This window comes from Cervus canadensis, chromosome 11 (assembly GCF_019320065.1).
Source record: "Cervus canadensis isolate Bull #8, Minnesota chromosome 11, ASM1932006v1, whole genome shotgun sequence".
NCBI classification, from domain to species: domain Eukaryota; kingdom Metazoa; phylum Chordata; class Mammalia; order Artiodactyla; family Cervidae; genus Cervus; species Cervus canadensis.
The window spans coordinates 42,023,164-42,039,956 of record NC_057396.1 but is presented as its reverse complement, the minus strand read 5'-3'; the positions used below and the strand labels follow the sequence as shown (position 1 = coordinate 42,039,956).

At 36.1% G+C, this 16,793-nt stretch overlaps 1 protein-coding gene across 6 annotated transcripts; it reads right to left on the bottom strand.

Annotated features, from left to right (window-relative positions):
- Window positions 1-207: 207 nt before the first annotated feature.
- ZNF214 (zinc finger protein 214) lies at window positions 208-16,522 on the bottom strand. 6 transcript variants are annotated; one of them, XM_043482512.1, is made up of 7 exons: window positions 16,284-16,522; window positions 15,877-15,935; window positions 15,418-15,570; window positions 15,158-15,246; window positions 10,062-10,109; window positions 3,369-3,529; window positions 208-2,235 (listed from the first exon to the last, which is right to left on the bottom strand). In XM_043482512.1, the coding sequence occupies exons 6-7, from the start codon at window positions 3,493-3,495 to the stop codon at window positions 545-547; spliced, it is 1,818 nt and encodes a 605-aa protein (XP_043338447.1). In that variant the 5' UTR covers window positions 3,496-3,529; window positions 10,062-10,109; window positions 15,158-15,246; window positions 15,418-15,570; window positions 15,877-15,935; window positions 16,284-16,522; the 3' UTR covers window positions 208-544. The 6 variants fall into 6 exon arrangements, with proteins under 6 accessions (XP_043338447.1, XP_043338446.1, XP_043338445.1 ...); XM_043482511.1 differs by lacking the exon at window positions 10,062-10,109; XM_043482510.1 differs by lacking the exon at window positions 15,418-15,570.
- Between the last annotated feature and the right edge of the window lie 271 nt (window positions 16,523-16,793).

Genomic DNA, 16,793 nt, shown 5'->3' with positions numbered 1-16,793 from the left:
AGTTGAACATACAGTATGATTTCATGCACATGAAAATGCACAGAAAAAAGACGTAGAATGAAACAGGATGAGACGTTTTCTTCTTGACTCATTTACATATTTTATAATGACTATGCATATGGGGTTTCCCTGGTGGCTAAGATGGTAAAGAATTTGCCTGCAGCGCAGGAGACCTGGGTTCAATCCTTGGGTCAGGAAGATCCCCTGGAGAAGGGAATAGCTACCCACTCTAGTATTCTTGACAGGAGAATTCCATGCACAGTGGAGCCTGGCAGGCTACAGTCCATGGGGTTGCAGAGTCGGACTCAACTGAGCAGCTAACACACAACACTACTATACCTAATGTATATGGTAGAAAAAGAAAATACTTTAAAATACTGTCCTAAGCATCTCTTCTTAAAGCAAATGATTCTTAGTAGGAATTAGAAGAAATTTTAAATGTTGCTTGGGATTATTTAGGTTATTTATAGCATTTTTTTCTAGCAGCATTTACTAGGCTTAAATTGAAGCTTTGATTAAAGCTGTTACAACAAAATAAACGGAATTACAAGGTTTCTCTTCTGCAGTTATTGTAAAGATGTGGATTCTGATTGAATCCCGTGTAATACTCATGGCATTTATAAGTTTTCTCTCCTGTGTGGACTCTCTGATGAATTCGAAGAGCTGAGCTGTGGCTGAAACCCTTACCACACTTAGCACATTGATAAGGCTTCTCTCCTGTGTGGATCCTCTGGTGAATATGAAGATTTGAGCTGTGACTAAAGCCCTTTCCACAGTCATCACATTTATAGGGTTTTTCTCCTGTATGGACTCTCTGATGAATGAGAAGATGTGAACGCTGACTGAAACCTTTACCACACTGTTCACATTTATAGGGTTTCTCTCCAGTATGCACTCTTTGATGAGTGTGAAGTTTTGAACTCTTGCTGAAGCCCTTCCCACATTCATGACAAATATAGGGTTTCTCCCCTGTATGGACCCTCTGATGAATGCGAAGATCTGAGCTGTGACTAAAGTCCTTCCCACAGTTGTCACATTTGTATGGCTTCTCTCCTGTATGCACTCTCTGATGGATTTGAAGATTTGAGCGCTGGGTAAAGCCCTTACCACAGTCACCACATTTATAGGACTTTTCTCCTGTGTGGACTAACTGATGAATTCGAAGATTTGAGCTCTGACTGAAGCCTTTACCACATTCATCACACTTATATGGTTTCTCTCCGGTGTGGACTCTCTGATGAACATGAAGTACTGAACTCCGACTAAACCTCTTACCACACTGATCACACTTAAAAGGCTTCTCTCCTATATGAAGTCTCTGGTGAATGTGAAGCAATGAATTTCTACCGAGGTCCTTATCACACTGCAATTTATAGAGTTTCTCTTCCAGGTGGACTCTTTGATGATGGTGAAGCCTGGGGATCTGACTGAAGCTATTACTACACACGTTACATATATAAGGTACCTCCCCTGGGTGGGCTCTCTGAGGAAAGTGAACACCGAAGCTCTGACTAAGGTTACTGGCAACTTCGTCACATCTGTACAGCTGCTTACCTATGTGGATTCTTAGATGTCTGTATAGGTCTGATCTCTGAGGGAAGCATGTGGGGCTGATGGAGCATGGATAGAACTTTTCTCCAAAATGATTTCTCTTGTGGAGAATACGCTGTGAGTTCCAGTAATAAATTTCTTTACATTTTTTACATCCACAGTATTTCTCTTCCATAGAGCCTTTTAGCAGGGCGTTTTGGCATATCTGCCCAATGTACTCTGGAAAGGCTTCCTGTCCTGGGATAGAATGCTGACATATGAGCTTCTGTTCTTTTTCCATAGAGAGATTTTTCCTGGATATGCCAACATGGTATCTGCATCCTTGAAAACCACATGAATCACTCACATAGATTTTTCTACCATCATCTTCAGAGTGTTTCCTTTCTAAGGACTGACAAGGTATATACTTGGTATACTTTAAGTTCCTGGGACTTTTGCTTTCAAAAGTCAGTTCATAGTTCCCATACCCTGCTACTTGTGTGGGGAGTGTTGACCATTCTTGATAGTGAGAAAGGTGTTGCTGCTTTAGGTCTTTGAAATCTATACCTTGAACCATTTCCCCATAGTTTTTATTCTCATATATCTGAGTGCTGGCAGTCTTCCAGCCCTGCCAGCAGGAAAGATTTTCATGTTCTAAATATCTGAATCTTTCTTCCTGGGGTTTGCAGCTCTCTTTCCAATTTCCTAAAATATAAGCAGATAATCCAGTGGTAAGCAGATAATCCAGCTCTCTATTTAAAAATTTCCAAGTATCACAGTCAACAATCTCCAGAATTATAGGAATATATGTGTGGGCACAAGTGAGAAAGAAGGGTTATGACTTAGGCTGCTCCATATTTGGGTGAGAAATTCATTCATTTATTCATTCGTAGATGTATTCATTTCACTCATTCATTCAATAAATATACCAATTACCTTGGTAAATATACTTACTAAGTACTGTTAGAAATAAAAGAGAAAGTGATTGGCTTCATGGAAATCGTCTTGAAGACTGAGATTTAATTAGATTACTCTATTTGGGAAATTATTATAAGAAATAAAATACCTCTTTCTATTTTTTGTTCTAAAATAGTGTAGTAGATTGTGTTTAAAAAAAAAAAAACTCTGCTTATTTACATCTTTGGGTGTTCCTCTTACACACTGATTCTATAATTTGCTTTGGCCACTGGGACAAAAGTGAGACAAACAGAAATCTGAAAAGTACTTGTACGTTGGGGTTGGTCTCTTTTGCTGGTTTCGATAGTCCTGTGATCACCATCACATAAATGAGCCTGGGCTGGCCTCCTTGAGGAAAGACATATGGTCAACTCATGGCCATTATAACATTGATACTGACCAACTGCCAGACATGTGAGTCAGGCTATCCAGTTTTATCTTTAGATCATCTAGCCCCAATCAAGTCACTCCTGATAGAAGATCCATGTAACCAATTGGAATCATGAAACATAACAAAGTTTTAAGTTACTAAGTTTAGGGTAGTTTGTTATATATAGCAAAAGCTAACTTCTACAAATAGAACATGAAATGAGAACAAATTTAGGACTGCACAAAATTATAGGTGGAAATCTGTGCTTTATGTGTAATCCAGAAAATAGTCACAAATAATAATAATAATCACAAACACCTATTAATTACATAGCCAAAATGTTTTGGAAGATACCTTGTTTTCTTTATCTGTTGTCTTTCATGTGATTTAAGACCCATTTTTGAGAATCTCTTTTACCTCAATACAGCAATCAGATAAAGAACCAAAATACTCAACAAAACAGGTCCCAGAAGAAACTAACCTTATTCCCTAAGAGTTGGGATAACTTTACCTACTAACATGACATTTGTGTAATTCTCCCACATGACCTCTCTGTAGAGCTTTTTCTGAGAAGAATCCAAGAATTTCCACTCCTCCCAAGTAAAAATAACAGTCACATCTTCAAATGTTACTGCCATCTGGTCGAAGATTAGCTTTCTAGGAAGAAGCAATCTAAGAAGATGGACAACAAAAAAAGACATTCAGCATGTAACATAGGTGGTAAATCAAAAAGAAATAACTCTAATAATGAAGAAAGACAAGAAAAGTAAGAAGAGACATAATATAGGTCAACTGGTTAAATAATGTATACAATCACTGAATATCATCACCATCATAAGAAATATTTATATACCATTTGTCTGCTAACCACTGGGCCAGGTAAGTACTTCACATATATCTCAAGTAATCCTCATAGTGATCCTGTGTTGCAGATACTATTATTATCCCCATTTACACATTACTAAATAATGGTTGAAAAAGATTAATTCCCAAGATCATGAACCTGGAGGTATTGCAGCTAGGATCCAGGTCTACACACTTTGAACAAGAACTGTTTGCCAACTATAATAATATCGCTTCATGTTGCTTGTATTATTGCTTCATGATTGGTCATTTTAGACATTATCTATTTACTTCCTACCTCTACTTTTCATCCTCCTATAGCATTATTGCTAATTTTCTGTTTAAATCAATAAGCAGCACTTGTATAATTTTGAATATGATTATACACTTCTCAGGGGGGATTACCTGTTTAATTTTTACTTGATAAACTTACTGTCCTCAAATTCTTGATTTGTTTAAAAGGCTTTATATAATCTGTTTTATCAAGTGTCTCATTCCCCTGCCCACCCCTTTTGGTTTGGAAAGTCTATCTTCCTGCTGCCATCAGGGCCTGCTACTCTTTAGTGCTCCATTTTCAAAATCACATGATTCTTCCTCTTTTGTGATTTACTCCATTAATTGGGAGGCACATTAACAACATGAGTTCGATCAAGCCTGTGAACATTACACTTTTTAGCCACTGAAAAAAGCAAAGGTGAGAAACAGGTGAGGTTTTCTTCAAAGGAGAATCTCCAAACATAGTTACTAGGAAAGATTCCCAAGAATCATTTGAATCACTGTATACCTTAAGTCTTTCTGTCCCTCACAAGTGGCTGGGTGTAGAATTCTAGAGTGAAAATATTTTTCCTTAAAACTGTTTCACTGTTTTATAAGCTTTTAGTGTTGCCAAGACTGATTAAAAATAAATAAATAAACTGTAATTATTTTGTAGGCAACTTTTTCTTTCCTCTCTGGAAATATTTTAGGGTGGTCTTTAATGGCTGGCCTTCTGCCCCAAATGGTGTATGGATTTGAGCTTCTCCAAAGTTCACAGGGCTCATCAGTTCCTTTCTTGTCTGTATTACTCTGCTGGGTATTCTGGGATGTAATATCTTTAGCCCTAAATGGCTTTTATCACTATTCCTACTGTTGCCATACAGGTTTTTGTTGAAATTTTTCATTTGCTGATGGCTCTTCAGTTTCATTATTGTAAGTTCATAAATTTCTTGGTTTGTTTTATTATTATGCAGTTCTAGAAAGTTGAAGGGATAAGTGCATGTATTCTGTCTAAAAATAATTATTTTAGTATAACAGATAATAAGTTGGTTGTGTAACAAATTCATTTTATTTAATGACACATTCTTAATTGTAAAGTTCAATTTAAAATGTTCAATAAATATTAAGAATAAAAGAAATAGATACTTTTAAGGAGATTACAATAAAATGGAAGAAAACTAAACTATCATCATCATAAAACTATAATCATAGGAGCAGCTAAATATTATCTAGCAGTTAGGGGCACTTATGTGAAATAGGCTATGTTATCTCATTTATTGTCACAACAATCCAGTAAGATATTATTATCAACACTAAAGGAAAAATTGATGCTTTTGAACTGTGGTGTTGGAGAAGACTCTTGAGAGTCCGTTGGGCTGCAAGGAGATCCAACCAGTACATCCTAAAGATCATCAGTCTTGGGTGTTCATTGGAAGGACTGATGCTGAAGCTGAAACTCCAATATTTTGGCCACCTCATGGGAAGAGCTGACTCATTGCAAAAGACCCTGATGCTGAGAGGTATTGGGGGCAGGAGGAGAAGGGGACGACAGAGGATGAGATGGCTGGATGGCATCACCGACTCGATGGACATGAGTTTAAGTAAACTCCGGGAGTTGGTGATGGACAGGGAGGCCTGGCATGCTGTGATTCATGGGGTCGCAAAGAGTCAGACATGACTGAGAGACTCAACTGAACTGAACTGAAAGGAAAGAGGAATCTAAATTTAGCAAGATTAAGTAACTATTACAAGGTCCTGTAGTTACAAAGTAGTGGTTTTTTAACATAGGCCTACTGCTGCTTTACCTCCTAAGCAAAAGTGAGAGAAGTTAAAAACAATTTGCGAAGGGTGGTAAATCAAGATTTCCACATACAGCCATATGATGTTAATATAGAAGGACAAAAGGAAGATATACTGAAATATTCAAGGATTCAAAATATACCACCCAGGTACCATTTTCCAAATAAACTAAATAAAAATCCATGTCTAAAAAGTGAAACGATCACAAATATGAATTCAACAATGAGAAAATACAGTGCTATTTATTTTTTTAATGTTTATAAATGCTAAAAATTTTAAAGACAGTAAGTCTGCTTAACACATACAAATTGGGATTCTCAGAAACTGACAAACTGGTGTTGGTATGAAAAATAAATGAACTCACTGGTCCTTCACTTTTTAAAAAGTGCAATATATAAAACCCAGTCTGTTGTTACTGGTTTTGATTCTCATTTTAAGAAAGATTTAAGAATTTATTTTTTAAATATACTAGAGATTAAGAGTCTAGTATCTTTTACTGAAAATAAGTTCATAAAAATTGTAACAATGCTAAAGTAATATAAGTAAAAATTAAGTCTACCCTCCACAAATAACTTAAGAAATAACCACTATTGTTTTCATTGTGTCCTTTCTGACCTTATTTTCATACATACGCCACTAATGTTTTTTTAATAACAAAGACATCATAATTCTGCAGGTTGCTTTTTCAGGTAATGTATAGTGTACAACTTCCCATTTCAGTACATATAGGCCTGTGTTAGTTGTGATTTTTAAGTATGTCCAAAATTATTTGATTTTGTCCAAAAATTATTTGATATGCTTCCCTTCAAAAGGTGGAGCCTAATTCCTCACCTCCTTGAATGTGGCCTGGTCTTAGGGACTTAGTTCTGATAAATAGAAAAAAATGCACAAGAGGAAGCTGTGGTGTGCAGCTTTCAAAACTAGCTCATAAAAGGCACTACATCTTCCTCCATGTGCTTCCCTGATAGCTGAGTTGGTAAAGAATCCACCTACAATGCAGGAGACCCCGGGTCGATTCCTGGATCGGGAAGATTCCCTGGAGAAGAGAAAGGCTATCCATTCCAGTATTCTGGCCTGGAGAATTCCATGGACTGTATAGTCCATGGGGTCGCAGAGTCCGACACGACTGAGCGACTTTCACTTTTCTTCCTCCTTGCTTTTTCCTTGGATCAGTTACTCTGGGAGAAGCTACCTAAAATACCGTGAGAACACTTAGACCGCCCTGTGGAGAGGCCCAAGTGGTAAGGAATTGAGGTCTTCTGTCCTCAGTGAGAAATGAGGCATCTGCCAACAACCATGTGAGAACCATCTTAGAACTGGATCCTCCGGCCCCAGTGAAGGCTTCCAATGAAGTGTAGTCCTGCTGTTGGCTTGACTGCAAGCTCATGAGAAACCCTGAGCCAGAACCACAGTGCTATACTCCCAGATTCCTGACTCAGAAACTGAGTAAGATAATAAATGTTTGTCATTTTTAGAAGCTGCTACATATAATTTGTTATGCAGAAATAGATGATTAATGCATTGTTGTAAAAGCTGCATAGCATTTCATGTTATAATGTTCTAAAATTTAACTGTTCCCATACTAATGGACATTGAGATTGTTTCCACTTTTCTGGCTATCATAATATGGTAGTAAACAACTCTCTTAAATATATCATGGAACACTCACTTGTAATATCTCTAGAAAATACATTTCTAGAAATTAGAACCACAAGGCATGTGTATTTCAGTTTACCAAAAACACTATAAGACTTCCCTTGAAAATACTTTTAAAAATATGTTGAAACACTTTCCTCCACTAGAAAAGTTAAAAGCTCAATACCTACATTCAAAATTAGTAGGTAGAAGTCTATAGAGGAAAAAAATGAATTATATAAAGAATAAATTAAGATGGCAAGTAAAATTCTTAATAGACAAAAGGATACTAAAATAGTTTTAAAATATAGAGGCATATGGTGTAGAAGAGATACACTCCAAATTACTGAATCCTAAAAGATTAAACATGAAATGACAGGATAATCTATAACAGAAAATTATAGACCAAAATAAAGTAGGCTTTGCAATATTAATATTACATGAAGTAAAGTCAAAGGGGAAAGATTACATTAGAGTCATTTAATGAGAAATAAAATGATTGCCCTTTGAGTACCACCAACCAGAATTAAAATTTTGTCAGAATTTCTCCAAGACTTTATACTGGTAATAGCTGAGTATGGAAAATTTCAAACAGTCATGAGTAATAAAGAGGACGATAAAATGAGGTCCCATATAACCAACTCAGTAATTACCAACGTCTTATCAATCTTGTTTTAATCCTCTGCTTCCCCCATTACTATTATTGTTATTATTATTATTGGCTGGAGTATTTTAAAGAAAATCCCAAATATAAGGTCATTTCACATATAATTATTTCAGGAATATTCCAATATGTATCTTTCACTAACTGATAGGGACTTTAAAAAATGTAATTGCCTAACAAGATTACTATTATATTACATAATATCATTTAACACTCACTTCAAATTTAATTTTTCTAATGTAAAAGTATTTGTTAGTTGAATTGTCTAAATCAGTATCCAAAAATGGTCAATTTGTATTTGGTTATTGTGTTTCTTAAATCTCTCTTGTTCTGTAAGTCACCTCCTACCTTTTTAAAAAAATTCATTGCACCATTGATTTGTTAAAGAAACCCAGACATTTTATCCTGTAAAACAATGGTTTTCAAACTTCATTAAGCATCGGAATCACCTGGAGAACTTGCTAAAACACAGTTACCTGGGCACCTTCCCCAGAGATTCTGATTTATTAGGTCCTAGATAGGAGTCAAAATTCATTTGTAATAAATTCCCATGTGACGACAATGCTGCTGTTTCAGGGACCACACTTCTACAGAACATCCACATCAATAATTCGGCCAATTGTTTCCTTGTGGTGTTTTAACTTGTTCTTTATTCCATTCCTGGTACTTGATCCTTTTATTCCAGAAGCCTGTGAAGACTAAAGCTCTTTTTTTTTTTTTCTGGAAAGAATACCTGTTGTACACTTCCTGTTACAATACTTGAGGGCTGCTAAATTTACTAAGTAGTGGGTTCCGGTGCTTTCAACTTCCGGCCTTCCATTCTAATGTTTCCCATAAATCTTTCACTTTAAGTTTTGGAAGTAAATGATGATCATTTCTTAGATATGTCATGTCATTAAACACTGTAAATTGGTATCCTAATTCTACTATCCCTTGTACACATATAAGCTATAATTCTTCTAAAGAAGTCCCCATCACAAATTTTCTGGTTACCCTGAAATGTAGTCCAATCAAAAACGTCAGGATAAATATTTATTTCCCAAACTACCCCCTTTAAGAAATTCAATTTGTAAAGTAATTAGATGGCAGATGGGGCAAAGTAACCACCAAATGTGACTAGTATGATTTGAATTTGCTTTTAAGTATTTTTATGAATTCATTGATTTTTACATATTTGATGTGTTTCAATTAAATTGCAGTCATTTTACTTCTAGATATTCAAACCTCCGTTATCTTAGGCTAGTGGGAATTCTTCCAGGTTGGCCTCAAGTTCTTGTGACATGACCATTTCTATTGTTTGAAAACATCCTTGCTTTCTTGCACAAGTGTCCTAGATTCAGTTTTGTTGCTTTTCCAGGACCAACCAAGATTCACCATTTCTCCAAAATGTTTGAAAATCTCAGTTTTTTCTTTTCTATATAAATGAACCTCCCCCACAATATGTAAACTTGATAGCCCTCTTGTCTTCCCATCCATAAACATAGTTATCTCTCCAATAATTAAATTTTTCTTTAAAGGTCCTTTTCAAGAATATATTAAAATTATTCTCAAGTATTTGAAATTTTGATTCCTTATAATTTTGTCAGGTTTTGCTGTATATAATTTGAAACACATTCTTAGCTACACGTTTTGTTCATGATTAATACATCTAGCCTTTTTCATGGCATTACTTTAGGTAGGTCTCCAGTAAATAGCACAGAGCAAGATCATGTTTTTCATCAACTCTCTATGACTCAGTTTTTTTATAGGTAAGTTTTATCCATGTTCATTTATTGTGATTACTAATATGTTTGGACTTATTTCTAAAATCTCACTTATTTTTAAAAATTCTTATTATTATTCTTTTGCTATAATCCTTATTTAAAAAAAAAAAATCTGTTCCTGTCTCTAGTTTTTATTTTTTCATTTCCTCCCATTTTGTCCTCTATGATTTTGATTCCATACATATATTAATAATTTATATTCTTTAAGAGTCAATCTAAATATGCTTTAAACATATACACTTACCTATTTTTCTAGTAAGTCATTTAAGAAAAGAAACAAATCCAAGAAAGGCTGCATGAGACATAATAAGGAAAGACGGATCAAAAGCCTTGGTAAAGTTTGTTATCATGAAACAAGTAAAAACAATAAAACAAAATCTAAGAACAAAAAAGCAAAAAGAGAGCACATCTACACCTACCCTACAGTTCTTGACGATCCAAGCATTGATGAGTGGGAGATAAGAGAAAAGGGACATGGTGGTGGTGGATTAATCGCTCAGTCATGTCCGACTCTTTGCGGCCCATGGACGTGGCCTGCCAGGCTCCTCTGTCCATGGGATTATTCTCCAGGTAAAAAGACTGGAGTGGGCTGCCGTTTCCTTCTCCAAAAGGGACATGAGAGTGTGCCAAAGTACTTGTCTGTTTAGAAAAATGACTTAGATATAAGTTTAAGAAGTCAATAGGAGTAAATAAAAGTCAACATGGGCTTTTAGGGCAATTACCAGAAGAACCATAGTAGAATCTATAAAAAATAAAGCAAGAGCAGAAGACAACGTGTTTCAAAGGAAAACAGAAAGGAGGAAAGGCATATGATAGCAAAAATAATAGTATAGCTCAATCTCACAGATTAAAAGACAGATTTGTAGCTTAAAAAAATAAAATTCAATATGTGGATTAGAAGAGATACACTAAAAAGAAAAAACATGGGAATAAAAGGATGGAAAAACATATTCCACACAAATATGAACTGTATTATCACAGAAAACTGTAATAATTAATTTCAGCTGAGATAAAATTTATAGCAAAAAATTTGTAACTGTATGGTATACAGTTGGTATGGTATGGTAATAGATGTTAACTAGGCATTGTGGTGATCATTTTACAACATATACAAATGTAGAGTCATTATGTGTATACCTGAAACTAATATAATGTTATATGTAAACTATATCACAATAAAAAATTTTATGGCAAAAATACCATAAGGAACAAAAATATAGGTTTTTATATATTAGTAACCCTGGAGAAGGGAACAGCTACCCACTCCAGTATTCTGGCCTTGAGAAATGCATGGGGTCACAAAGAGCCAGACACAACTGAGTGATTTTCACTTTCACTTTCAAATAAATAGTAAGAAAATATACCAAATAGTTAAATTGCATCCACAAATAAAATTTCAAAATGTATGAAGTAACAATTATCATAAGTTCAAGGAGATATATACACCATTGATGGTAATTATGGATATTAATGCACTCCTCTCAGAAAATGATAGATCAAGCAAAACCAAACTCAACAATATAAAGACTAGACAGTACAATTAATAAGCTAGTTATTTTTATCTGTGTTGAACTCTTTACTTCTGAAACACTAAAAACACATTTTCATGCACCTACAATACTATTACAAGATTGGCCATGTAGTGGTCCATTAAAGAAATCTAAATAAACTCCAAAGGATTAATATAATGCAAAATACATTCTTTACATAGAATGTAATAAAATTAGGAACTATTAACAATAAAAAACCAAGAATAGCCCTTAAACTTAAAAGGAAAATATAATGATAAGAAAAATTTGAATTTAATAATAATAATTACATATCAAACTTTTCAAGATCCAAATAAAAAAGTACTTAAAGGAAATAAGAATGGCTGCATATAATCAACCTAAGCATTCAACTCAGAAACTTAGAAAACAGAAACCCTCCTGCTTTAAAAAAAATAAACAAACTTCAGAAACTGAGAATAAAGCTGAGAGTCAAAGGTGCAATAAACAGATGGTGAGAAAATGCATAAAGTCAAAAGATACTCTTAAAAATTTAAGAAGTCAGTTCTCTTTGTCTGTTTCTCCACTGCTGCCTTGCTTTGTTACGGACATGGGGAGGGGAGGAGAGGGTGAGATGTATGGAGAGAGTAACATGGAAACTTACATCACCACATGTAAAATAGATAGCCAAAGGGGATTTGCTGTCTGGCTCTGGGAACTCAAACAGGGGCTCTGTATCAACCTAGAGGGGTGGGATGGTGGGGAGATGGGGGGAGGTTCACAAGGGAGGGGACATATGTATACCTATGGCTGATTCATGCTGAGGTTTGACAGAAAACAACAAAATTCTGTAAAGCAATTATCCTTCAATTAAATAAATTTTTAAAAACTTAAGAAGTCAGATCTCTGCAAGTCTGATTTTCTTAAAAAGATGATTACAGACAAAATATAAGACAAAATGAGGAAATAACCACAGATATAAGTTTTTAAATAAGACAAGGGCATTATGAACTGTCTACAAATACACTTGAACATCTATATAAAAGGACAAATTCCTAGTAAAGTACACAATGCCAATATAAAATGCCAAAATAGATTTTAAGAGTAATATAAAATTATAGACCAGTAAGTATTAAGGAAACTGAAATGGCAGCCAAGGTTCTTTCTCTCGTCCCCAAAATCACAGGCCCAAAGAGTTTTATAGTTGAGTTCTAGCAAATGTTTAAATAAACATTTGATCAAATATACGAAAGTATATTATAGCATGATGAAATGGTGGCTCATTCCAAAAAAGCAAAGGAAAGCTCATAAGAGGAAATCTGTTAGTTATAAGCCATAATGTCAAATAAGAAAAGCCATATAATTATTTAAATCAATGTCCAAAAGGTATCTCTTAAAGTTCAACATTGGTCCTTCATTTAAACCTACAAACAAAGCAAGTTACCAAAACAAAGACATGCAAAAACAGTTCAAATCCAAAGGTAAAACAATAAAGGCATTCCCATTAAAATTTGAAACAAATTCACTATTTTACAGCCATTAATATGAAAGCATTTGCTAGTGCAAGCAGATTATCTGTAGAGGGTGTGCTTGTTTTTTCTGGGAAGTCCAAGAAAATCAACTGAAAATTATGAGCAATTATAAGGGAGTTCAACATCCCAGAAATTCCACTACAAGGTTTGTAGCCTAAAGAAGCTTACATATGAATACCAGAGGATATGTGTAAGATCATTTAGAGTATGACTGCTATAGTAGCAAAAACACTGGAAATAATCCAGAAGGCACAATTTATGTTGGATAAATAAGCTGTTTTTTATACTGTGAAATAGTACACAGCAGTGAAAATAAATTACAGCTACATGAATCAACATGATTGCACTGTAAAAATCTAACGTTATGCTAAAGTAGCCATTCACAAAATATATACAGTGATTCCATTTAATGTTAAAAATAGGCAAAACTAAACAATTTTGTTTAGCGATACAGACATAGGTAGTTAAAACTACAGACACACACAAAAGCTAGGGAATGCCAAACACAGCATTTAAGGTATCAGTTGCCTCTCTAGGAGAAGGAAGAGTGAAGTTGCGGGCTTATCAAGGGGCTTTTAAAAGTATTTGCTGGTCTATATGGTGGGTACCCATGCTATCACTGTATTTTAAATTGCACATATATGTTTCCATATATTCTTTGTATTTTTTTCTCACACAAAAATAAATACCTGATAGGTTAAGAGTTAAATTTTAAAAATACTTGAAACCATAAGAAATAATTGAGGAAAATAAAAGTAATTATGTATGAGACTTGGGATGAAGAACTTTCAAAGCATAAAATTATACATATAAATAAAAAGAAATAAGATTCACTTTATGCAAATTTAAATTATATAAACAAAGTCCTTACAAGTAAAAGACAAATGATAACTTAGAGTAACGCTTATAGCATACAACAAATGGTTGCTGTATTTTACATACAAAGTATACCTTTTATCATATGGGAAAAAAAAATAGGAAAAAAGGTAATGTATGTCCAGTCATTTTATCAAAGAAGGAATGCAAATGATCACGAAGTATATGTTTAAAATGATCAATCTTAATAAAGACTGAAAAGATGCAATTCAAGGCTAAAATTTAAAAATAATATTCAATGCTGATAAAGGTTCAGCAACACAAGATCTTTCATTATATGGTTGTACCAGTTAGTTTATGCAATATTTCTAAAAACGAACTTAAGTTTTTCAAAAGCCTAAAACATGTTTGTATTCTTTGACTCTATTATCTTATGTCCTAGAACATATCTTGAGGAAATAGAAATATACTTAATAAATTATAAGAATATTTATTAGAAGTTGCTTATAATATCAAAATATTGAGAAATACTTAAGTTTTTCCCAATAAAAGAAAATTTAAATAAAGCATGGTATATGCTTGGAATGAAAGATTATATAGCCATTAAAACTCATGCTACCAAGACATACTTGGAAAAATGTCCACTTCATATGTTAAATGAAAAAATGAAACATATAACAGCCATTCACATATTCAACAGCTATTCATTGAGTGCTTACTATATGCCAGGCATTGTTCTAGATACTGGGAACATTCTCTGCCCTCATGGAGCCTATCTATCATGATTCGAATTTTTGTATATATACTAATCTTTCCGTGTGTGTGTGCTAAGTTGCTTCAGCTGTGTCTATTTGTGACCCTGTGGACTGAGCCCGCCAAACTCCTCTGTCCATGGGATTCTCCTGGCAAGAATACTGGAAAAGTTTGCCATTTACCCCTCCAGGGGATCATCCTGACCCAGGGATCAAAACTGCGGTTCCTGCAACTCCTGCATTTCAGGTGGATTCTTTACCGCTGAGCCACCAGGGAAGCCCCTCATATTCTGCCGGAGACTAAATGATGGTCTTCCTGCTGGAATGATATCTTCCAATTCATAATAATAATTCAAATTTGAGTACCTGCTCCTGTCTTTTACTTAAAATTGCCACTCATTGCAGCACTGTTTAACATACGGTAACTTTAGAAATTCTTGTTAACCTCATGTGATTTATTTGCCCAAGGTTAAGGAAATACATTCTGACATTTATTTATCTCAGTGTATCAAAGACAGTATGTATTATATAGTAGACTTGAATGACTGGTTGGCTGAATGAGTAAATGTCAAGAAAAGACCCTGGGCGGGAAGCAGGGGCTTGCTGCATAGGAGGCTTGAAAGCTTCCCAGGCAAATGAGGAACATGTTCTATTCAGTCTGGTCCATCCATCCCTGTTGCCACTTCTACTACTCCTGCTATCCATGAAGAAGTCAGGGGCATTTTGTAAATAAGAGACGATAATCCTACTCACCCAGGATCAGACTGTGAGGGAAAGAGTGACCATTCTTTCCTCCTTTGTGCTCCTTTTTTAGGGAAGGGTGGAGTGTTGAGAAGGCTGAGCTGAGAGAGAAGAGAGGAGGAATGAAAGACTGGCATGACTTGAAATTCCCAAACTCACTACAATCCCCATGCACTAAGATTTGAGTGTGACCCCCCAAAACTCCCAGAAAGATGTCAGAAAGAGCCCAAGAACATTTCTGTGCCCTTTCAAAGACCAGAAAGGAGACTTACATGAATTTGCACTCAGGACCTCATTTCTGAACATCTAGAAAAGTACAGTTCTAGCCTGGGCATGAAAACATAGAACTTGATCTCAAAGTTTAGTCTCTCCAGGAATACAGATGCTTTCCATGTAATTTAACCTCTCTGAGCATCAAAATTTTCCTAGTTTATAATTAACAAGAAAAATAAAAACAATTGGAATAACAGCAACACACTTAAAAAGCTTCTTTCTAAAAGCATTTTTTAAATTTTGTTCAGTCAGTAAAGTAGAAAGGTTAATTCCATCACCCTCTCCCACCCCACTTCTTACAACATAAATACTGGATTTATTATTAGATCAGAGTACAGAATCTTAGCAGAAGATCCCAGATCTAGGGTTTCCACTACGTGATCATAATCCCACCAACCACTTGTAGAACTCTGAAAAAGACCAAACTTCTAGACCTCCTAGGACCTCACTTTCCTCACCTGTAAAATGGGGGCATTAGTCTTTGCCACTCTGGTCCTCCCTTGCTGATCACAGGTCCCTGGAGAAAATGATAAACAATTAAGAGCCCTCTTTCTCTAGAAAGAAAACGGATTCATGGTGTTCCAGGAGCAGGACAGGTTTGCACTGCCCCCTACACACCAAGGGCCGCCAGAGTTTGTAAATCTGAAGCTCCGGGTTCAGACGTACAAAACTGTTCTCTCAGAGCAGGATCCATAGGGCCTCTGCTCCTGCGGCGGAGACACAGGCGGCCTCTGTTCCGCATCCAGACCTCCGTCCCAGCACCTCCCAGCCCCGAGCACCGCGGCCCGAGGATCCAAGTCGCCTCCGCCTCCTCTTTCCGTCCCCTTCAGTTTTAACGTGGGGAAGGCGGTTGGGAAGGACTCACCTACACTGGAGTCCGAGATTTCTAAGCCTGAGCGGCTTCTCGACACCTGGCCCTCTCTTCTGCCACAGCTCTTCTCGTCCTTGTCTGCTTCTGGTTTGGTGCTCCCGAGAGTCCGCGTCACTTACGGAGCCTCTGGAGAGGAACAGGGACCAACTCAAACACTCCGTCCAAACAACGTCTGCCACCCTGCTTGACCAAAACCAAAGCCTCAGGCCTCGGACAGGACACTCAGAGCGTTCCCATGGAGACGGGAGGGGGCGGGGCAGGAAAGGAGCGCGCCGGAGGACGTGGCTCCTGATTGGCCAGAAAGATCGGGGGTGGGGGGAGGCCTGGTCTTAAACCACCAGTGTTCTAGGGCGGGAGGACCGAGCACTACTGAATGAACTTTGAACCGAGGATGCGCTTGAGCCATCTAAGATATTACTAACGTTAATGGACAATTCTAGGTTTTTTTAGGACCCTTGGGAAGGGTGCTGGGCTGGGGATTCTGGGAAACAGTCACCCTGGAGG